We start from the raw sequence: 24146 nt of genomic DNA on the forward strand, positions 1-24146 counted from the left end.
TTCAAATTTGTGTGCTTATTTGTTTGATAGCTCTGAAGAATGACTGTCACTTATATCAAGGCCTCCTGGTTGTCTAACTGATGGTGGTGGTTGTAGAAATAATACTTTACATAGTGCAACATTCAATATAATTGGTAATGTCTTCCTCGTTGTCATTGCCACAGTTGTTGTTATTTTAGTTGTCTTGGTCATCGTCGTTGTTGTAGTTGTTGTTATCATTGGTCTTCTTTGTACCATCGGTGATGACCGATCGCTGTCTAATGCGAAGTAGAACTTCAGAAAAACCAACTTTGGTTGCCTCTAATAGTCACAGGCTTCCCGTTTTCTTAAAATTCTCAGATTTATGTACATATGAAAAATCATTGCAGTATAGAACCTCCATGATAAGTTTATATTTACTGTATTAGAATAAGTTTGAAACTTTTCATTTCGTAAACGAAACTGAAATGTGACTTGCGAGCTAAATGTTTAGTGTTAAACTGTAAGTTTTCTCTTTTACTCAAGTGTTTGATCATTGCACTATCTTCCTTGTTTCAGTTCCTGGTTCGGCTTCATTTATTCAATGAAAACAGTTCCAAATACCATCAAGAACTGACTGACAAAACACGCAGAGCAGTGAGTTTTTACATTAGTACAAGTCGTGCACAATATGTATTAAGGCCTATTTACACGGTACGACTTTGTCGCATGCGACAAGCTTACGACAGGCCTACGACATGACTTAGGACAATTTACACGCGCACGACATTTTCACCTACGACATGCCAAAATCGCGTGCAATTCCACTCGTTTCGGCCGCGGTCATTGTTTCAATAGGGAGCTTAATAGGCAAACCACGACGACAACGGCAACGAGAACGTCATCCAGCAAAAGGTTTAATGAGCAGAACAATGGCTATGCACGTGCGTTATAAATCTTTGTACATTTCTTTGCCATCCTCTGCAAAACAACAACGTGAAATGACCAAATTCTGCGTCCTGTACGGAACGTGGACGACGACGGCTAATATTTCGTATTTCCATTTGGAATTACACGCCGCCATTGCACATTTAGCTCGAGCACGATTTTAGAGCCATTAACGAACCGAACAGATCTAGACAACTGTGAATTTCGCTCATAAAATATAAATTCATTTTTTACTTGGCGTCGTACCCAGCGTCGTCGTCGTGGTTGCTTAAGCTCCCTAATAATTTGCAAGAGAAGGAAAAGAACCTCTTCCTCGCTCCACAGTGATATAATATTCTCTGTTTCCTCATCTGAGAATGTATTTTTCGCTTTGGAAGCAGTCTTCGACTTTCCGGAGGCGACTTCCTCCGCCATTTTGACGCAAGAAAATTTCACCTTCCTCCCCTACTCAGTAGAAATTTGTCACAAAATACGTCATTTTCTATCAATTTCGGCTACGATTGTCGCAGCGTTTTAAAACATGTTTTAAAATCCTACGACATTTTTCGTGACGTGCACGACAGTCGTAAGCGAGTGGTGGGTTTGATTTACACGATACAATTCGTGTCGTAGGCCTGTCGTAAGCTTGTCGCATGCGACAAAGTCGTACCGTGTAAATAGGCCTTTACAAAAATATTCACCTGAGTGACGAAAGGATGGCATTGAAGATATAATAAAGTTCACATGGCAACCAGGTGGACAATCAGACATGGTTTGATGCCACTCTGGTTTAAAGATTTAATGAATATAACCGAGAAGTTACAATTCATAGACCCAACGTTTCGACGCTCCTGTCTAGTGCCTTCATCACCCCTGATGCTATGGGAATGGTGCTGAGATCTCGCGCTACCTTCTCAACCAGTCACTCACGTTTTCCCGCGCGTCAAACATTTTTCATGTTTTGTACTTCGAGTTCTCATTGGCTGCCCTCGGAGATTTCCTGATTGGTCCCTTGTGACTGGTTTGATTTTGGTTTTACGACACTCAATTGAACAGCGCTCCAACACCAATCGCGACATGATCATCCTCACCCTGTGTCCTCTTTGGCTCCGTATGATGTGTTTCTTCTCTTCGTCGGGTGTTTTCGTTTAATAGCACTCAATCGAAAAGTACTCTTAGTATAAATACATGCGCACTTAAGACTTTATATGGAAACAACTGTATTTTTTAATCCGCGCTTACTAGCACTCGCCGTCTTGTTTTACGGTTCCTGTAGATACAAGAACGGTATGAACTACAAATGGCTGTACAAAACAGACTGGCTCACGCTGAAGAAGAAAAGGAAGATACCGGTTTGTTATTTTCTTTGTTTCGTTTTCCTTTCCATTTTTATTTTGCCCTGTTAGCTTTTATTTGTTACTTTGTTTAAAAAAGGTAATTCAATCTTGATATGATGTGATCTTCTTCTGTATTAGACATCTGTCTCCCTGCTGTATTTATGCCAACACGCACTGGTCACGTGCACGTGTTCTCGCCTAAGGCCCACTCGTATTTTCACCCACCAGGTAAGAGCATTGTTAATGATCAAAAGGTTTGGTACTTGAGGCACTTAAATTTTGGATAAAATCTCCTTGTGGCAAAATCTCCTAGGGATCCCTCAATTTAAGTCATTGGGGTATTTTTGTTGAAAACTATTATTACACCTTTTGCTGTTCATTTACGCAAAATGTACATTCATTTACGTCAACAGTTGAAACTATACGGCAAATATACATTCATTAGCACTTCAATGAAATTCATGAACGCGAACGAACTTTCAATAACGCTATTTCCATATGTATTAACATTCAATAGCATCAACGGATGAACAATTGCACCTTTGGACAATCAAACATAAAAAATATACTTTCAATCTCGCGTAATGATTGATCATTAACACCAATGGAAAATCAATTGCATAGTATGACAATCAATTGCGTATTAGAGACATTCAATAATACAATTTGCATAGAGACGTACATTCAATTGCACCTTCATACAATCGTTTATTCAAAATGGTCAATCATTAACGTGAACTGATAAACATTGGTGTTTTTCGAATAAACAATAGGATGAAAAAAATATTCATTAGTGTCATTCATCTTAGTTACCTGTATTTTATAATACTGAACAAAAATACAAGAGTATGTACATTATCATTTAAATTTTATGTTCCTTTTTGCACAATATTTTGCTGAAGCAGATATAAAATGAAGAACATTTTACATGTTCAGTACACTGTACGAACAAGTAGACAGAAATAACCGGAGAAAATCATGCCACCAAGAAACAGAATCCTACTTGAACAGCGTCAAAGAATTATTCAAGCCTTCGAAGATGTGAATGAAGATTATTTGACGGTTGCCGCTACTATCGGAGTGAACCGTTCAACGGCAAGAAGTATCGTTGCACGATACTTGCGAGAAGGAAGGATCGCGGAGAGACCACGAGGAGGAGCAAATCATGTTCGAGTAGATGATGAAATGAGGAATTGCCTGAATGACATTTTGAACGAAAATTGCCTGCTGACACTAGCACAGATAAATCAAGAATTGAGACAGCGTCTTCCAAGAAAACCAACAATCCATGACCTTACAGTAGCAAGAACACTTGAAGGTATGTTGTATCGTATGAAATTGGCAAGGCCACTCCCAGTTGAACGAAACCGCCCTGATGTCCTGCAAAAAAGAGTCGACTATGCCAACTGGTTCATGCGCCATGCTGTAGTGAATCATAGTATTTTCGTAGACGAGTGTGGGTACAATATTTGGACGGCAAGAAGTCACGAACGAGCAAGGATGGGAGAGAGGGCATATCGACAAGTATGTGGTCAGCGAGGGAGAAATGTTACTGTAGCACTGGCAATTTCACCCACCAATGGACTCGTTTTTCACTCGGCATTTCTCGGTGGAATGAATGGACAAAGATTTAATGATTTTCTGTCACAGACAAGGCTAAATCTCGACCCAAATGAACATGTGATTTTCATTTATGACGGTGCACCAGCCCACAACAATCCTGCCATTCCTGGTCCTAATTCTGAGCTTAAAAAGCTACCACCATACAGCCCGTTCCTTAACATTGTAGAGCAAGCAATAAGTGCCTTAAAAGCAGCCATAAAAGCGGACATAAGCCGTCCAGAGCAGCAAGAACAAATGAACAACAGAGCAGAGGCAAGACGACAAGGAATCGCGTTAGGCAACTTCCGCACTCAATTGCTACTTCAGGCCCTGCAGAGAAACATAGGCACCATCACGGCTGCTAAATGTGGACAGTGGTACAGATTTATGCAAACGTACATTCCAAAATGTTTAAATAATGAAGAAATTGAAGGATAATTACAAAACATTACATTACAGTACACTGTAATCGAACAATTTTGAAATTTCTTTTTCCCTAGTTGATTGTTATTACTACACACATGTTTGTCAGTTCACGTTATTGATTGACCATGTCCAATAAACGATTGTATGAAGGTGCAATTGAATGTACGTCTCTATGCGAATTGTATTATTGAATGTCTCTAATACGCAATTGATTGTCCTACTATGCAATTGATTTTCTATTGGTGTTAATGATCAATCATTACGCGAGATTGAAAGTATATTTGTTCTGTTTGATTGTTCAAAGGTGCAATTGTTCATCCGTTGATGCTATTGAATGTTAATACATATGGAAATAGCGTTACTGAAAGTTCGTTCGCGTTCATGAATTTCATTGAAGTGCTAATGAATGTATATTTGCCGTATAGTTTCAACTGTTGACGTCAATGAATGTACATTTTGCGTAAATGAACAGCAAAAGGTGTATATAATTGTAGTTTAGTATTTAAAAACTACTTCGTTACCTTCTTGGTTTAAACTTTCCACGATGTGGTGTGTTGAAAATTAATTTTTGACAAGTCTTTGCACACTCTACGTGCTGGAAACACGAATCCGTAGTCGTAAAAAAACTTAGAGACTTATTGGTGTTATATGTTAAATCTTCACTCTGAAATTAGTTTCACTTAATTGTTAAATTACAACTTCAGCTGGAAGAAAGGTTGTTAATATTTCTTTTTATTATTTCTTACTTCTTGACGTATGTGTTTCGTTCCTTCTTTCATATTTTGATGACATGGGATATGACCCGGTTATTATTTTTCGTCATTTTTCCATAGGTTCGTCTGAGGGCCGACTTACACAACCGCCTTCTATGTTTAAGCTGCCGTCTGTACCATCAGAAGCTGTATCCTCTAGCAAAGAGTTTACTGAGATCAATGTCTTCTCTATCACTTGTTAGCTTAACTCTTTACCTCTTTAACTCCCAATGTCTAATTGTTAATTCTCCCTCTGGCTGCTATAAATTCCCTTGTAAATTGGATACAAGAATTTGGTGTTAGTTGAAGGTAACAACTTTTACCCGATAAGTATGGGTATTCTCCTTACCTGTTTGCTCGATAATGTATGGATATTACAGGGAGAAGTTAATTGTTGATCACTTCTGGGAGTTAAAGGGTTAACTAAGACATATACCATGCAACAAATCAAGGAGATGGGTCACAGTCATTAAACTGTAGCGGAACATGATATGAGCGGCAGTCACAAATTAGCTGTTGCGGACCAAAACAGGGTAGCTTACGATGGTCCTTCCACCTTAGTCAGCTCAAAATGCTCACCATTCCCAGTTCTTAGGATTTTAAATTGAGGAAAGTTGACAAATCAACCGAAACGCCTTTCTTAGATAATTTTAAGTCAAAGCCCAAGTCTCTCATAACATCCTCTAGAGTACACATGTGGAAAACCCAACCTCGAGCGAGGTTTTAACAATCACGGCATCGGTTCATGAAAAGGTATCTACCCTTTCCTTCCGGTCTTGAACGGAAAGAAGAAATGTAACCGCCCCTCCGTAACATTTCTACTTCTTCAATTTAAAACGGGTAGCCAAGTTAACGGTCATAAATGGTTCTTTTTTGATATAATTTGAAACTTTCGTAACGTACCACGTGCTTTCTTTCCTTGACTGTGTTTAGCAAGTGTCAATTCTTAATCTCTTCGAGCTCAGCAAAAGATACAACCAAGCAGGACACTCGTGGTATATGCATGATCATGATCAAGCGAGGCCGCACACCATAGCCAACCCGGAACAGTCACAAGCAGCCCCACCCCCACCCACTGCTTGTGACATGTGGTCGCCTCCTCCCTACCAGGGTAGGGCACGAACAAGATAGCGCTGGCGGGAATACGATACGATGTGGTGAGGTACACGGAAGAAATAGTGCGAGTTTCTCGCCTTACGTAGTGTGGTTCATTGACAACTTATTGTAGAGTTGTTCCCTTTCAGCTTTAGACTAGCAATTAATACTATGATGCTGTGGGTCTTTTCTTAATAAGACCGGCAAAATTATTTTTGAAATTAATACCGGTTTAAAAACGTATTTATGATATTTTGTACTTATGGACAGAGTAGCAGGGACAACAGAAAAATATTGGGTTCGAGGTCTGTCCTTCATACCAAGGGCCCAATATTTTCCGTTGGGCTCGAGCTACCTTAGTCAATAAGCATTTTATTCTTCCGTTCTTCCTCTTTTGTGCTTCCTTCATCTTCGGCTTTTCCCGTTTATACTCGCACCATCGCGTATGTTATTCGTTAAGAGTGCGCGCAGGACCATACGTGTCCGATGATAATAATGATGAAAATCAGTAAATTATGTTTCGAGGTTCTGAACATCAACAAAGCTTTTTTTAATTCCTGTAAATATTTCTTATTAATACTATAAATTTGTTCAAATTATATGGAGGATATCAGATGGCCGCGTGTGGATACGAATTTTATCAACACGAGAAGATAAATTCGTATCCACAAGTGGAAATATAATGATCTGTTTGATATTACATATTATTAAATAGCATTTTTGGATCGATTCTTTAAAATATTTTGATAGCACCAAATGCAGAGATCTGCACGTTTACTTAACTCGCAGAAAAGCTACTTTATCGTCTGAAATAACAATAAAACAAGGTCTCATATTATACAAATGTTTTCCATCAACCGTAGTATTGTTGGTAAATGAGAGGAGATAAAAAAAAGCTCCGACGTGTAAAGTAAAACCACCATGTTGGTCAACTTGATTACTCGAAGACGTTGTTATCTTCGCCTATTAAGATATAGTTGAAATGATCTTTGCACGCGGAGATGTCGTGTTTTCGAGAGGCGTAGATATTTTGTTATTTCATCAATGTCTGTAAAATAACAAATTTTTAAAATGCTACGTTTTGTGACAAATGTTAACTCAACCGTTTTATATCAGTTTTGGTGGTGAGGTTTCGAAGCGTAATTTTCCTAAAATTACAAAACCAGGCCCTTGTGCCATCGTCAACTTGAAGAGAGGGACAATTGTTTTTTTTCAAATGTTCGAAAGTTTATTCTTGGCTACCAATTATCAATTTGCGAAGGCTTGTTTGAAATACATGAATTTACGACGTACTCGCTTTGATGTTAAAGAATTCAAGTATTTTCGTATCTCTTGTATTGTAAAGTAAGACTAATCTATAGTTTTGATTATATTAAGAACCAGAATACCTATTAAATCTATTTTATCAACATAAAATCCTCTTGAGTTTTATGCCGTTCCTCTAATCAACTGCTAAGTGCCGCATGTTGACACAAACTACAGCGCGTGTTTATTTTGCGTGAAAAGTGCGTTGTTTGGTAGCTAAATGTTATAGAAATCAACGACTTTCAAAACTTCATGACTGCGCGGTATCGAAACAGTAAAATCTAGCCTCAAAGTTTAGTGATGTATCGATTTTGCTCAGTTTCAACAAGTAATCGGAGCAGTTTCTTTTCCCAACTGCTGCGGTCCTTATCACTGTGATAATCCACAAATGTCTGTTCCCTTAATGCTTTGGGCAACTTTTTTTTCCTTATCCCGTCAATTCTAACGACCAACAGGGAACCTTCATGAGCAATTTTACTTCGATACAGCGCCATTTCGAGTTCTCCCTTGCAGAACTTGCTGTCCAAGTAGTTCTTGGACATCACCGCCAGTACATTGCGGCTGGAGTAGACACTCTCCGCCATGTTGTCCGTTAGAGGCCTCCCCAGTTCAAAGTCCCTACTGTGGATGCAGTATTTAATTTGGTTCCCCTCCAGAAGGGGAATTATATTGTCCGCCACCCACTGACGGTCCTTGTTGCTGAATGTCACAAAAACGTCGTATTTGAACTGTCCGTCACAAGATTTTCCTGTAAAACAAATGTAGTCGGCAGTCTAATTCTTGGAAAGATTGTGGATCCGCGGTACATTGATGCCCTTCACTTATTTTTAGACATTTGAGTATTCAAACCCTCATTAAGAAACCATTGGTAACAAAACCCCACAAACTAGGTACACTGATGCCAACTAAGCGCTCACTATTTCTTTGGAAATACAGCTGTTGACAATAATTTATAATGCTTTTTAGTTGAGAGTCTTTAAACTCAGCCCAAGTAACTACAACGACCAATCGGAAGAAAAGAAGATATATTTAAAAGCCATAGAGATCTCAAAGTGAGAAATAAAGTCGTGATTGTTTATAGTTTCACGTCTGATTCATTGAGAGATTGGCGCGAGTTTTCTGGAACAGCAAGACCAATTTAATCACGGATTCCTTTCGACACTCAATTGAAAATTTCACAAGCGGCTATTGGCGTATCACTTTTACCCTCACTTCCCCTCAGTCTGCTCTTTCGAGCCTCCTTCTCTATTTCTCCTTCTTTCCGCTCATCACACACTGTTACCTATCTTTCTGTTCATTCCAATCGCGCGCATTTCCCTTTCGGTCTCACTCGATCGTTCTGACTCTCCCTCTTACCTTGTTGTCCAATGTATACTGAGATCAAAGTCAGTCTTTTTTCGTATGCTGGTATTTCTTCATCCCTGCTCGCTAATTCCTCGTACCATGGAAGTTGCTGAGTTAAGACTCTTTCTCCACCCGTGTCTCTATCCTTCGTTGACTTTCTCTTCTTTTAGTAGAATTTTGTTCATTCTGCACTATACATCCGTTCTTTCTTTCTCACTTGGCTTTCTTTGTTTGTGCCTGTGTCGATTTCTAATCTTTTCTAACTCGTTCTTCTTTCGCTCCTAACTGTACTTTGACCTTTCGTCATTCATTACTCCTTTTCCTTGTTTGTTTCTCACGGTACATTTCCACACTCGTACCTCGCTCGTTACTCGTACCTCGCTCGTTACTCGTACTCTCAATTACTTCCTTTGCTATTCCCTCCTTTTTCCTTCATTCTTTAGTTCAAGCGCACTCTTTCCTCACTCTTTCCACGCTCTTTCCTCGCCAACGCGTTCCCCCTTCAGACTCACTAACTCTGGGGCCGGTACCTTACTCGAGCTTTGTGAAGCGGCTTACTGATAGCAGCTGAATGAAAACTAATACTCTTCCAAGGACACCTATTTCAGTAGTGCACATAATCCCCTTTCATGAAACCCCTCGGTAACTTGCTCAAACACAAACCTTACTTCTTATATTACTAAATACACTTTGCTCTTGAAGTGGTGTTTTAATGAACGCTGACATTTTACTTAAGTAACATAAACCTATGAAGTAAGCCATATTAACAAAGACAGGATCTCTATCAGACAAGTTACAAAGTACTACTTTCAGTACTAACTAAATTCATAAATTTCTAAATGCCCTTTCGTTGAAGGCGCACAGATAAGGCGTTACCTCAGTCACAATATTAGTGATTTATGATGTTAGTTTTCATCGGACATTTCCATTTCGGATCCTTTATTGGCCTGTGGTCAATAGGGATTAGTTTTCAGTTATGAACTATTGAGGATATAACGTCAAACCTTGCAGTTTCCACTCTTGCCTCTTCTTTATCATCTTGCGAAGAGGAACCAATGTAATCAAAGTCAAGAGAATTCCCCCAGCAACAACAGGGAAGAGGATGATCCACACGGGGGAAGAGCTGTCATCCGATGATGAAAACTCTACGAAATGCAAGCAGTACAACTTTGCATTCAATTTTAAATCACAGCTCAAACTAATTAAGTTAAAAAAGAGGCGCATAGCGAAGGGCTTAGTTTGCTGGTCACTGTTTCAGGATTAAAGACGAGTTTATATGAGATATCTTATCAACATGAGAGCACTTTTCGATTGATTTTATTCCAATCTGAAGAAAGGAAAATACCTCAGAGCCAATCGAAACCCAAATTAAAAACAAGCAAATTGTCTAAAGCGCGGGAAAACGCGATTGAGCAAGTTGTGATTGGTTTTAGTTTTGATTTGATTGGTTAACAGAGTGGCGCGAGTTTTCTGGGGTTAGATAGAGAGGGGGTAGCCTACGAAACCGCTCCACAGCAAAGGCATGTTAATATAGAACACCTCACTCGTAATGGCCCTCCATACTAGAGACCTAATCAACTATGCGCGACACTCTCAAAATTATGAGACTTTTACTGTACCAATTTCTTGTTTTGCTTCCACAAGGACAATCTCCTCCGTAGATATTCCAAGGGAAGTACTCAATGCACAAGTGTAATTACCAAAATCAGACTCAGACACATTACTAATGAGCAGGATCATCTCCTCCCTTTTCCGTATGGTCTCCGAGCTGTCCGCAATCCCGAGCGTATAAGTTTTGTAGCGTGGATCTGATTGATTCAATTTGTCGCCTTGAAACATCCAAAACGTTCCCACCTCAATGAAAGCTTGGTACATGGATGTGCATTTGAGTTGTACCTGGGTGTTGAGAGCCACATACATTGTTTCCCATTTGGTCGAAATGTTTTGAACGTTATCTGGAAAAGAGGGCATGAACTGTTATATTATACCAGTACCTATCTATCCTCCTAGGCACAGTTATTTAAAGGGTGGATAACGTTATCTAACAGATAAAGAACTATCCAGTGGATAAATGTTAACAAAACGTACCGTGCTATCCACCGGATAACGACTGATCCAGTGGATAGCGTTATAAAAGGCCTTCGAATAACCGCGGCCTAATTGCATCGCAGAGAAGCAAGTGCACAAGAAAATTGCCCACCCAGGCCTCGAAGTTGGAGCACCAACCATTACGTCCCGGCGTCTCTTTTGCGAAGAAAGCGGCAAGATGACCCATTCTTGCCCACTTGTGTTTGTCATCAAAATACAGGATTCGCTTTACCTTGCTCCATCGCGGAGTCCGCTGTATAATGTAAAGTATTACAAAGACAGACTTACCTTTTTCATCAATTTTCAAGGTCATGAAAGGACTTTTGGTTTCCACTAAACCAAACACTAGACATTCGTAGAGCCCTTCATCTCTTTCAGAAACATTTAGAATGTGAAGCACCATCGTAAAGTTGTAGTCGAAATGAAATGTGTCTTCTTTATAACGACTCCGTTCTCGTCCCGGTGTAAATTCCGTGCCGTTGAGTAGCCAATACCAATCAGCTAAATACGAGCGAACATACATGACGTCACACTTTAAAGTGACATTTGAGCCTTTGGAGGCGATCGTGTAGCGAGGATGAGCTATTATCTCAGGGTTTCGACCGACTCGCGGCGGTTCTGATTCTGAAAAAGAAAAAATAAAGGATTTTTGGAGTGCAAAAGCCTTAATAGGTACTTCGAAATATGCTTGCAGTTCTTCTTTTGGACGGTGAAAATTCCTTGAAAATGGAAAGAGTATCAATAAGTAACAACTATTCACCAAAGAGGAGGTGGCTAGCTGCGCAGCTCGGTAAATATTCACCGCTATGACACCAATCGCAGATTCAGTGTTTCAGTCAGTAAGTCCTCCAACACGTCACTCAGGACTCAATCAGCCATTCATTCAGTCCGTCCGTCCGTCCGTCAGCCGGTCAGTCGGTCTGTTGGTCTGTCGGTCGGTCCGTCCTTCGCTAGGTCGGTTGGACAGTCAGTCGATTGGTCGGTCGGTCGGTCTGTCAGCCGGCCAGTAAGTCGGTCGGTGGGTTGGTTAGTCGGTCAGTCGGTTATTTGGTCGGTCGTTCAATCAGTCAGTCAGTTGGTCAGTCGGTCAGTCAGTCAGACAGTGGGTCAAGCTGTCAGTCAGTCAGCCAGTTACTGAATTGGTCAATAATTCAAGCAAGAAATCGCTTCTACAGCTGGCTCTCCAATCGGTCACACTTACCTTCAATAACGACCGATACGGTTTCGCTTGCTTTACCAAATGCATTCATAGCCTCACACGTGTAATCCCCCTGGTGAAGACTTTTAGCTGATTTGATCCTTAACATCACTTGGTTTTTATTCGGATATTTCCATGTACTGAAATCGTCGCTCTCTGAAATTTCTTCTGTGTCCCGTTTCCATTTGATGGAGGGTGTGGGCCATCCTTCAGCTTGGCATATGATCCGTCTGTCATCCCCTTCTTCGATTTCCACTAGCTTTATCAACGGTAGTATTCTGGGGGCAGCTTGACACGTACGCGTATGACAGAAAAAAACAAAATTAGATTTAAAAGATAAATTTAAAGGATAAAGTTATAGACAAATAACCTATAACCGGGTCAACATTTTGATATAGGACAAGAAATAACCTACAATTGCTATATTCGCTCTGAGGAGGGGCTTGAAATGTCACCGTGAAAACGATGGCCATTTTACAGTTGATAAAACCAAATAATCTTGCATTACCCCTACCGACGCAGAATCACATTTTTGAGAGGCTTACCCCCTTGAATAATTTTTTGATTTGGAAATGGGTGCCTGATGGATTAGATAGTAGAAACTGGGATAATGAATTTTTTCATTTAACCCTTATCCTTATGGTTAACCTCTTTAGAGAGAGTGTTTATTTGGTTCTTTCCTAAATATAAATTGAAAGGTTTTTTTTTTGTTTGTTTCTCAGAGTCAGTTCTTGGTCCATTTCCTTCGCGCCTAGACAAGCAGCTACTACTTTAATGTTGAAGTATTTTGAACATGTTGCATTTAGTTACAGTTTAAATGAAGCTGGAAGACACCCTTGTCATATTCGTCATTTTTCCTGACTTCACATTCATACTTCCCTGCATCCTCCTTGGTAATGTTTATCAAGGATATTTCTGCGCAACAGGAGGAGTTTGAATGCCCACTGCTGTTGAGAAGCTGGCCATCTTTGTACCAGTCGATTACGTCAACGGGGCCTTTTTGCCCTGTTAGGCAAGTCAAAGTAAGGTTATCTCCCGGATCAAAGCCTGTGTTCATCGGATGAACTTGTATCCTGGTTGAAATGCCATAAGTTCCAGAAAAACCTAAGAGTTAAACAACAATTGTTGTATTATAGATTTCTCTTTCCCAAAAATTATTCTACAACATAGAGTTGTCTGTAAAGTTGAAGTATCCATGCACACAGGATTCATGGCAAACCGTGTACTGTGAAATCAGTGCTCTACGTTCTGTAATAGGAACGATTTCAGTTTGGCATCGGCAGAGGTTCAAGTTAGTGCTGAGTTTGTTACTTGAATGAACTCTTGCATGAATTGGTACGTTGTACAATAAAATCCATGACTTATGACTTAATATGTTCATTCCGTAATATTTACAGAACAAACTGGATAAACTAAAACGTAGGAAAATAATGATCACTCATCTTATGTAGTGCCAACGGCACTATCGTTAAAGCTGGAAAGGACCACTTTATTGGGAATCGCAAGTGGAAATATGGAGAAAAACATAACGCCCCCGACTGTTTGTAACTTGGGTTCCCCTTACGACTTTTGGGGGAAAAAGAAACTCATTAAAACAGCACAACTTGAACAAATTCAAATTTGTTCACAATTCAAATATGATGTAAAATGCTATTTTTTAAAGCGGAGTTGGATAAGGAGCGCATCAAAGAAATAAAAACTACATTAATAGCTTTTTAAAGGTTGTTCCCTAATTCGCTGACTGTTTGAATCGTAATTTAAGCGTCTGAACACTCAAAGATGATATCACTCCTCGACGGATTCTGGCATATTTTGAAATTATGCCCAGGCTGAGTGAATTTTGCAGAAATACTTGTTTATTCTACAAGTTCTATCAGAATATATATTATGCAATGTAATGTAACCAGCATTTCTCCGTAGCCCCATTGGCTTAGATGTTAAAAAAAACTTCTGGATATTTCCGTTGTGTCTGGTGACAATTATTATCACTTTTACGATTGTGGAAATTTTTTTTGTCTGGGTGGATTGTGGATAAAATCACGCGTTCAGACATGTTTTCCATGATGAAAAAAAAAAATGAAAAGAAAAACCTTCGTGACTGGTTTGAGGTGGTCTTTCGTCTCGGTCGAAAGACGCATTAGACACCTTTCAAGATTTTTAAGCAAACTCGTTGACCACAGCTCTCAAACTAGTCCCATTCGTGAATTCAAGATGTTTATTACCAACGTGGTCCTCTATCATAGAGCGATTCCCAACCGCACGCACGTTCACGAGTTACAATTTATGCAATATTTATATTTTTTCCCACTGCACATATATTATTTTTAGATACGCACAAATTCTGGTCAGATATCTGACAATTTTCTGCCGACTGAAAGCCGCTGTTTAAAAGGGAAAATTAAGCTCTAAGTTCTGCCAACAGAATTATTCAAGCAACCTATTAGCGGAAAGGCAAGAATATATTTTAAGTATTGACCTGGTTCAATGTTTATCCCTGGGGCAATTTTCCTTTATCTTGGTTATCAATAATTTTATTAGCTTTTTGTATTCAAGTGACTTTCAATTGCGAATGCGTCATGGGCTTTTCGTTTAAGGAAAATAAAAAAAAATTAACATACTTGTTTTTTATAGCGTATCATAAAAAAGACAAAATTGGCACTTCAGAAGACATCAATGATTTTCCTTTTCTTGTTTTGGGTTTTTCTTCTTCAATAATAGCAGGTATACATTTTTTCAATCAATTGTGCTGTGTATACTTTATGCTTTTTAGGTAAACGAAAGATTTATCAACCAATTTGCATGTATTTTAAAAACTATTTGTAGAGGCCAATTATAGATTGTCGACAATTTCGAGTTCGGTGGTTATTGAACAGTTTTTAGAATCAAAAGAAACTTGTTTGTTTATATACGTGACAATGCTATTGACATGAAATCCACGATAAAGGTATCTGCATTTTCTAGAATGAAGAGGTTGCAAGATCAAAATGTATTTGACTGAAGGGAAAAGAGTTGCGTAGTCTGCCTCATGCAAGCGAAAGAAAATGATTATTTCAAACGGAAGAGAAAATAGGAACTAAAATTTATATATCGGTGAAAACAGGAAGAAAACCGAAGATTTGTGCCTAATAATGTAAGCCATTTTCTTCGGTCTGTCTCTTCACTAGTACTTTGGTGTACATAAATCCAATGTCTTCCTTTGAATCACAGATGACATCGCTTTAAAAATAGTTTGGTCTCCAGGGAGAAAAAAGTTCAATTCATATTTACGTGCAAAAAGAAGAATATAAAAATAGAAAGGGAATAATTGTAAAAAGGCTGAAATTCAGGAAAGATACTCACTTGAAGACAAAAAGACCGCGCAGAGGATAGCAGTAGCCCCAAAATACATGATCGCTCTGTAGTTTGACTGAATGTAGCGATTTCAACTCCATACATTCAAGTTGAGGATTTCCGAATGGAGTCATGATTTTTATACTCCGGATTAAAACCACGCGATCTACATTAGAGGTTTAATATCGCCCATACAAGTGTCTTATTGAGACAAAACAATCCACAAATTTAAGGTAGAAACGGTGCAATAATTTCCACGCAAACGACGTTTGTTCTCATGCTGTTAAAATTGGCGGGTAAACTTTCGTCGGCAACACCTGCCCCAATGAGTAATTTATCTCCAGTCTCACCCTACATCGCGAAAAAGAAAAACACCCCTATGTTAATTGTGTCTGCAAGGATTTTAAAATACAAGAGAAATTAACAATTGCATATATATCATAAACTGGCAAAATGGCATATAGTAAATTTCTATATGTTTTCCTATTTTGATCTGAAATGAGAAGCCTGATGTTCTGGAACACTGCTAAGACTATTTAGAGAAGAATATAAAATATAATATTATCTGTCCTACGCAAACATGATAAAGATTTCTTGGTTTCCGAGAACTAGTATAAAGCGTTTTATCCACCACCTTAACAAATTAGTTCGAAATTAAAAAAGGCCAGAAAAGATTGCGCGCTTTCCACGCAAACAAAAAAAAAAATAAAGAAAATAAACGGAAAAAAGTAAAGAAGAAGAAAGTATATCAAAATATAATAATAATAAAAAGGAAAACAGTTGTACCTTCCTGAGGCAATTCTGTATAAAATAAATGTACGCCACATTATTGAAGAAAGAACTTCCGTTTTTTTTTTCTATAAGCATGGGAGAAATTTCACTCTTAAACATCGCTTTGTCTACGTGACTAAAATTTTATAGCCTCCTTCGAAAGTTTTATCGATATCCGGGTCTTTGGCTGCGGTCATTTTTAATACGACCCCCGCAGAAATAGCACAATTGCCTTGAGAAAAAGTATTCCTAACGAGGGAACAATACCTTGAGCAAGTTTTTACCTTTTTGGCGACGCGTTGTCACTTTACGCTGTGGCGACGAAAATGCAGAAGACATTTGATATCTCGAAAGCTTTCCTCTTAGGTTGCTGAAAGCATATTCATGTTAGAACTGGTTGCAATTTCAGTGTGGAAAAATAGTGCAAATAGTTGACCGTTCGACGCTAAAAAACTGCACTTTGCAAATGACGCCAACATGAGACAATAGTGGAACAGATTTGGACTAAAAGGTCCAATGTATTGGCAAGCTGTTTGTAGCAACGGCAAAGTTTGTGTTTCATGAAAATAAAAGGTGAATTTGTCCTATGACGTTTGCCAGTTGAAATCCGATTCGAGATTTATTTTTTCTTCAGACATATTCGTTTGATTCTGCGGGGTTTAACATCATTTTATTGTATGGTTACCCTTGCAAATTAAAACAATATTAGAGTTTCTCTTTCATTTATAGGACAATTTAGAGAACATGAAAAACTAACTGAAGGTATGGATGAAGAAAATATCCACATTAATAGTATATATTTTGTACAGTTTAACAAAATGGCCCGCCATGTTCTTATTTAAAACATTCATCCTCTCTTAAGTTGGTTTTGCTCTTGAATTAATCCCTTCGCTTTTTAAATGAATGATATTCTTCAAAGTCATTGATTATTATTTCTCCCACAACAAGTTTTAAATTTTCGAAATTGTACCGGTCATTTGATTGGATCAGATCGGTCACGCACTTCTTTCGTTTTCGTTTTATGATTTCTGGGAAGTCATTAACACAAATGGTCTGCTAGTCGAGCGGTTTCGGCTGAGGGCGATGTTTCCGGTATTTCAATTGTATGGTTTACGCTTAAAGGACGCCTTTTCGCTCAAAAGAATAGACAAATTGGAGAAGGCGCCATTAACTCAGGAACACTACAAGCCGCTAAGAGTTTGTTAATAACTTGTATACCCTGTTTTTGTTAAACCTCCACGCAACAGATGCGTGGCTGATAGGGAAACATGGTTTTGTGTTCCAATTTTCCTTAACCCGAGTTGAACGGATTTAAAGAACTGGTAGAGCAGCGGGAGGAGGTTAAAGTAACACCCACTTCAAGAAATTACTCGACTGATTTCGAGGAACTCGACCATAAAAAATGTCGTGATCTTGTGAAAGAAGGAGGACAGGCCAGAAATTACGTTACAAATATTGACAAATATAGACTCTTTTGGCCCTTCATGGTTTGAGATTTAGAGAAAGCAATTTCTTTCGAGCACGTATCCTCGATTATCTTTAACATTTCTGTAATAAATTGGTTGACATAGGGGGAAAAAAAGATTTCATTTTTCATCTTAAAACCCGCTTTCTTAACCAACAAAGGCCAAAATTTAATAAATAAAAGTTAAGAAAAAAATTCCTAATCTTCTTTTCTTTTTTCTCTGTTCCTTTTACTTGAAATCCATTGTTAGATGATAATTCACTTTAGTGGGTTTTTCGGGGAGATTTAAAATTCTTGCACTTTAAAATGTGTCTAATTTGCTTTTTTACTTTAAGTGAACACGCGACCTAAACTAAGAGAAAGTGGGATGGAAAAACACATCATATTAATATCAAAGTTGCCGACAGACAGTGCTAGTAAGATTTGTACACAATCACTCTTTTTTTCTCTGGGAAAGAATTCTGTGACCTCCACTTATGATAAAACGAGAAGACGCGATGAAACTTGCTGCCCACGCACATTAGATATTTGTAACATGAGCTTAGAAGAACCGCATCTCCAAGGGAGTTTCATTTTGCGATCAAAAGGAATCAACTTGGACAAATGCCAGCGATGACAATCAAACTTTTCCCAGAGATTCTATCGATGCTTATGTACACACACACACACACGCACGCACGCGCACACACACACACACACACACACACACAAGCCAATCAAGAAAAGCAATCTTGTCTCGAGGTCCAACCCTCTTATAGTCACCCTCCAAAAGCAAATTCTTTGATTCGAGAGTCCATCTTCTATTTTATTATGCTCGAATTCGTAGCTTCGTATTCTCGACCTAGTGACCCTGCTTAAGGGACCAACCCACACTGATTGATACTTTACCATCTAAACAACTTACAAATGACACAGAGGCTTTTCAATTTTTGTGGCTACTGCCTCTCAGGGGAGGCAAAACCGCATATGTCATCGAACTGAGCGATGGTAAGTAACAATATAATGCCGAACTTCACCGATTTTGACTCGCTGTCACGTATTGTTTATTTCTGAGTATCTTCGTTGATCGACATTTGCACTAGAGATTATTGGGGGCAGCATACACTAAAGAGAGAAGGAAGCCCCCGAAACAACTTAGTTTGTGCCTTAAAAAATGGGAGACGCAATTTTTTTCAAACATGGCGTGTGATTTAAAACAAAACTTTTCCTTGTAAAAATATCAGGATAGGTGTGATCGGAGCGTCGTGAAAACTTAGAGGAAAAATTTTTCTTTTAAAGAGAGAGCATATCACCGTTAAAATTAGCGAATAATGCTCAGTAAAACCGAAGATATAACTTTTGTAACTACTGCCCCCTAGATAATAGGAGGCGAATCCACTATATTACGGGGATGGGTGAGTAAGTGAGTGATGGTACATAACAATAGAATTCAGAACTTGACCCAAATTTGACCCGATTTTTCTCGGTGCTAATTGCTGTTTTACTCGAAGCATCCTATAATTAAGCTCGACATTCGTGATTTTTGGCCTATAGCCACTAGCGCACTATTTTCAGTTCTCGCCGCGACACTACAAAAGACGATAAACATTTCAAAATAATTAAAAAAAGAGAGAGAACTTTCCTTGCAGAAATATCTAAATAGACCCATTGCGTCATGCGTGAACACCTTCGCATATGATTTGTCCCCTTATCGAGCTAATGTATTATCTCCAATAACATGTAACTCAGATTTTACAGGGCCCAACTCAGCCCACTTTGTGGATTCAAGAAAGCGAGATCATGATGTCCTTCTACGTAGAATCGTTGTTTACCAACGTTCCGATCGACGTAGCTTTAGAAGCAGCTCGGCAGAAACTGGAAAACGATCCTAGCCAAGCCAACCGCACGTCACTAACACCTAGTCAGATCTTGAGACCTCCTAATCTTCGTTTTCAGATCTACGTACTTCCGTTATTACGATTATTGATTTTAGGCACAAATATCCGTTTTTGAATTTAGATAATCAATGTCCGATTATTAATTTTGGACACTAGCGTCTGATGTTTGATTTTTGAACAATAGTGGCCAATTTTGAATTCTGGACTCTCATGGCCGATTATGGACTTGGGCACTTGCGGTCAATTATGGATTTTGGGCACTAGTGACCGATTATGCATTTCGGATACCTTGTGACCGATTTTCATTTTTGGCTCTAATGGCCGATTCTGGATTTTGGGCACAACTGGCCGATTTTGGATTTCGGACACTAGTGCCCGATTTGGAATTTTGGACTCTTGAACCCGATTTTGGATTTTAGAAATTTTCGGCCGATTCTGGATTTTGGACACAACTAGCTGATTTTAGATTACGAACACTAGTGAAAGATTTTGGATTTTAGACCCTAATGGCCGATTTGGGATTTCGGACCCTAGTGGCTGGTTTGGATTTTGGACACTAATGGCCAATTTTCATTTCTGGACTCTAGGTGCCGCTTATAGGGTTTGGACCCTAGTGGCCGAATCGGGATTATGGACCTTGTGGCTGATTTTGGACTTTAAACACTAGTAGCAGATTTTGTATTCTGGACCATTGTGGTCGATTTGGGATTTTGGACCCTTGTGGCCGGTCTTGGATTTTGGACCCTTGTGGCCGGTCTTGGATTTTGGATACTAATGGCCAATTTTCATTTCTAGACTCTAGTGGCCGATTATAGAGTTTGGACCATAGTGGCCGATTTTGGATTTTGGACACTAGCGGCCGGTATCGGATTTTGGACCCTTGTGGCTGATTTTGGATTTTGAACATTAATGGTCGATTTTTAATTTTAGACCCTAGTGGCCGATTTTGGGTTTTAAGCACTAGTGACAGATGACCCTAGTGGCCGATTCTGGATTTTGGCCACTAGTTGCGGATTTGGGACTTTGGACACTAGCGGCCGATATCGGATTTTGGACCCTGGTGGCTGATTTTGGAATTTGGACACTAATAGCCTAGTGGCCGATTTTGGGTTTTAAACACTAGTGACAGATTTAGGATTCTGGATTTTGGACACTAGTGGCCTATTATAGAGTTTGGACCCTATTGGCCGATGTGGGATTTTGGCACGACGAGCTTTGCGTCGGAAAAAATTTTATGCAATTTAGCTGGCTGCACACTGAATGTGCAGTCAGCTAATTTGCATAAGTATTCAAGCCAAGGTTCGACGCCTATTGGTGGCATGAGGTGTTCGCTAAACATTCCAGGACATCCGATAATCGCTTCAAAAAATGTAATTATGCCCCCTTCGAATGGAATGGAGAAAACCGCAACTTCCGATGATTAGCTTTCGAATCATTTTCAAGATACAACTCTACTTTGTTCACTCATTTCCAGAAACAAGAGTCCAGGGAAATGTCTCATACAAACTTAACGGGTCTAATTCGAAAAAACTCAAAGGGAAGTACGCTAAGCTTATTTTCTCTGTAGAGACAATACATGTCTTAAAGAAGACAACAGTAAATCGTTAACACAAGGTTCACGAATATTCCTGACCAAATGTTACAGAAACATACAACAGGAACAATTTAAAACACGTAAAGAGAAGAAACTCATAAAAAGCTTAAAAAGCAGCACCGGTAAAGCTGATTTCACCTACATGATCAAAGACCTAGGCCTCTGTAAGGTTTACTCCGACAAACCCTTCTTTATACAGGTCATGGTTTTTAACTTTTAAAGTCCAGAAACTGTGTTGATTAGATAATCCAGAAAATACACATCGCTTTCAACTGATGATCTCCTCGTTCGGTCAACAAGCTTCGGCGCAATGCAATTATTCCTATAATGACCTTTTATGTTCGAAGGTTTCAGTTTGGAACGGTATTTTTAGCTTTTCCGAAGACATCAGTCTTGTCAAAATCGACTGTAACAGGGGAGAAGCTGGTCTAAAACATCGTTATTGCATTTTAGGTCATCGGGAACAAATTCACACGTATGAATATCGTCTTACACGAATGCCAAGTTAGGAGGGATAAGAAAAGGTTAAAAATAACCCTCAGGTATACGCTATCCAAGAGGGTATAGAGGAGATTAGAAATAACCCTCAGGTATACACTACCCAAGAGGGTATGCTGAGGAGAGGTTAAGAATAAGCCTCAGGTATATGATACCCGAGAGGGTATAGAAGAGATTAAAAATAACCCTCAGGTATACACTACCCAAGAGGGTATAGAAGAGATTAAAAATAACCCTCAAGTATACACTACCCAAGAGGGTATAGAAGAGATTAAAATTAACCCTCAGGTATACACTACCCAAGAGGGTATAGGACAGATTAAGAATAACCCTCAGGTATACACTACCCAAGAGGGTATGCAAGAGATTAAAAATAACCCTCAGGTAAACACTACCCAAGAGGGTATAGGACAGATTAAGAATAACCCTCAGGTATACACTACCCAAGAGGGTATAGAAGAGATTAAAAATAACCCTCAGGTATACACTACCCAAGAGGGTATGCAAGAGATTAAAAATAACCCTCAGGTATACACTACCCAAGAGGGTATAGGACAGACTAAGAATAACCCTCAGGTATACACTACCCAAGAGGGTACAGAAGAGATTAAAAATAACCCTCAGCTATACACTACCCAAGAGGGTATGCAAGAGATTAAAAATAACCCTCAGGTATACAATACCCAAGAGGATATAGAAGAGATTAAAAATAACCCTCAGGTAAACACTACCCAAGAGGGTATAGGACAGATTAAGAATAACCCTCAGGTATACACTACCCAAGAGGGTACAGAAGAGATTAAAAATAACCCTCAGGTATACACTACCCAAGAGGGTACAGAAGAGATTAAAAATAACCCTCAGGTATACACTACCCAAGAGGGTATGCAAGAGATTAAAAATAACCCTCAGGTATACACTACCCAAGAGTGTACAGAAGAGATAAAAAATAACCCTCAGGTATACACTACCTAAGAGGGTATGCAAGAGATTAAACATAACCCTCAGGTATACACTACCCAAGAGGGTATAGAAGATATCAAAAATTAATCCTAAGGTATACACTACCCAAGAGAGTATGCAAGAGATTAAAATAACCCTCAAGTATACACTACCCAAGAGGGTATGCAAGAGATTAAAGGTAATCCTCAGGTATACACTGCCCAAGAGGGCACGAAAAATTGAATTCACACTAATTTATATCAGGAGACCGCTCCTTTTCTAGACTCTTTCTTTTGACTGAAAGTTGAGGTATCCACCATTAACCTATATAATTATTATCCTTTACTAGTTCCCGATTGTCTTTGTCAAGCTCGGCTATTCTTGACTGACATCATTGAAATTTCCCATGATATTTCGACTGGAGGCATTTGCCGCCTAAAGTGTACGGTCGAGGGCGATTTGATTTACCTCATCAACAACAAGATTATGTTTTGAGACCTCGCGAATCCATCTGCTGGATTTCTCCCTGTCTAATAAGTCTGGCACAGAGACCAATTGAGGATATAACATGTATGTTGTTTGGTTACCTGGCGTTGAACGAACAGCCTTTGTTGGCGCGCTTGAGACCTGCTGGCGGGACAGAACGTATTGTAGTCATCGCGGAATCAATGAAACAATTCGTTCTTTGTAAAAGCTTTCGACCTGATTACACATTAACTTTTTGTTAGCACATACCAGTACTTTTTGGGGTCGAGATTGGATCCCGTAACTATAAAAAGCTCTGCCGATCGAACGAAGACTTCAGCCTCCATAATAAGATCGCGCCAAGTGATTTCAATGCCAGATTTCTTGTGTTTTCGTAATTGAAATTCGAGCATAGATGCAGTATTTATTATTAGGTGAAACTTTAACTTATAATCAACAGGTTTAAGTAACCGCATAGACACCTACCGACCGCAAACGTTGATGTAATTCTCTACACCGATGACAGAAATATAGCGCCTCAGTAGAATGCATGCTGCGAATTTTTTTCGGGGCCAAAGCTCCTCATGACTAGCGGCCGATATCGGATTTTTGACCCTAGTGGCCGATTTTGGATTTAAAATATTAGTGGTAGATTTGGATTTTGGATTTTGGACCCTAATGGCCGATTCTGGAGTTTGGACCCTCGTGGCCAGTTTTGGATTTTAGACCCCAGTGGCCGATTCTGGATTTTGGACCCTTGTGGCCGATTTTGGATTTTAGACCCTAATGGCCAATTTTGGATTTTAGACCCTAGTGGCCGATTTTGGATTTTGGACCCTAGTGGCCAATTTTGGATTTTAGACCATAGTGGCTGATACTGAATTTTGGACCTTAGTGGCCGGTTTTGGATTTTAGACCCTGGTGGCCGATTTTGGATTTTGGATTTTGGACCCTAGTGGCTGATTTTGGATTTTGAACAGTAATGGCCGATTCTAAATTTTGGACACGAGTGACCGATTATGGATTTTCAACACTAGTGGCCCATATCTGATTTTGGACTCTAGTGACCGATTTTCGATTTTGAATCCTAGTGGCCGATTCTAAATCTTGGACACTAATGGCCGATTACAGAGTTTGGACCCTGGTGGCCAATTTGGGATTTTGGGCCCTAG

General features: G+C 39.2%; 4 protein-coding genes across 6 annotated transcripts in view; 2 read left to right on the forward strand and 2 right to left on the reverse strand.

Annotated features, from left to right (window-relative positions):
* The window catches only part of LOC113672320 (uncharacterized), a 25694-nt gene extending 18181 nt beyond the window's left edge, over positions 1-7513 (forward strand). For both annotated transcript variants that reach the window (XM_089182652.1, XM_089182653.1), the window contains exons 27-31: positions 538-615; positions 2162-2237; positions 2361-2450; positions 5084-5151; positions 5936-7513. In XM_089182652.1, coding sequence (XP_089038778.1) covers positions 538-615; positions 2162-2237; positions 2361-2450; positions 5084-5151; positions 5936-6133 — 510 coding nt within the window. In that variant the 3' untranslated portion in view covers positions 6134-7513. The remainder of the gene's footprint in view (positions 1-537; positions 616-2161; positions 2238-2360; positions 2451-5083; positions 5152-5935) is intronic.
* LOC149040507 (uncharacterized) lies at positions 3054-4358 on the forward strand. Its single transcript, XM_089182658.1, has one exon. The coding sequence runs from the start codon at positions 3201-3203 to the stop codon at positions 4260-4262; it is 1062 nt and encodes a 353-aa protein (XP_089038784.1). The 5' UTR covers positions 3054-3200; the 3' UTR covers positions 4263-4358.
* Positions 7303-15706, reverse strand: LOC113672319 (roundabout homolog 1). The gene is made up of 7 exons (XM_089182655.1): positions 15372-15706; positions 12843-13136; positions 12036-12320; positions 11123-11458; positions 10366-10701; positions 9751-9891; positions 7303-8150 (listed from the first exon to the last, which is right to left on the reverse strand). Exons 1-7 carry the CDS (start codon positions 15418-15420, stop codon positions 7690-7692), a joined length of 1902 nt encoding a protein of 633 aa, XP_089038781.1. The 5' UTR covers positions 15421-15706; the 3' UTR covers positions 7303-7689.
* LOC149040508 (uncharacterized) lies at positions 15591-23555 on the reverse strand. 2 transcript variants are annotated; one of them, XM_089182669.1, is made up of 3 exons: positions 23245-23555; positions 23097-23136; positions 15591-15713 (listed from the first exon to the last, which is right to left on the reverse strand). In XM_089182669.1, the coding sequence occupies exons 1-3, from the start codon at positions 23448-23450 to the stop codon at positions 15591-15593; spliced, it is 369 nt and encodes a 122-aa protein (XP_089038795.1). In that variant the 5' UTR covers positions 23451-23555. The 2 variants fall into 2 exon arrangements, with proteins under 2 accessions (XP_089038795.1, XP_089038794.1); XM_089182668.1 differs by having other exon boundaries at positions 23097-23139.
* Between the last annotated feature and the right edge of the window lie 591 nt (positions 23556-24146).

Source organism: Pocillopora damicornis, chromosome 9, assembly GCF_964200805.1.
Source record: "Pocillopora damicornis chromosome 9, jaPocDami1.2, whole genome shotgun sequence".
NCBI classification, from domain to species: Eukaryota; Metazoa; Cnidaria; class Anthozoa; order Scleractinia; family Pocilloporidae; genus Pocillopora; species Pocillopora damicornis.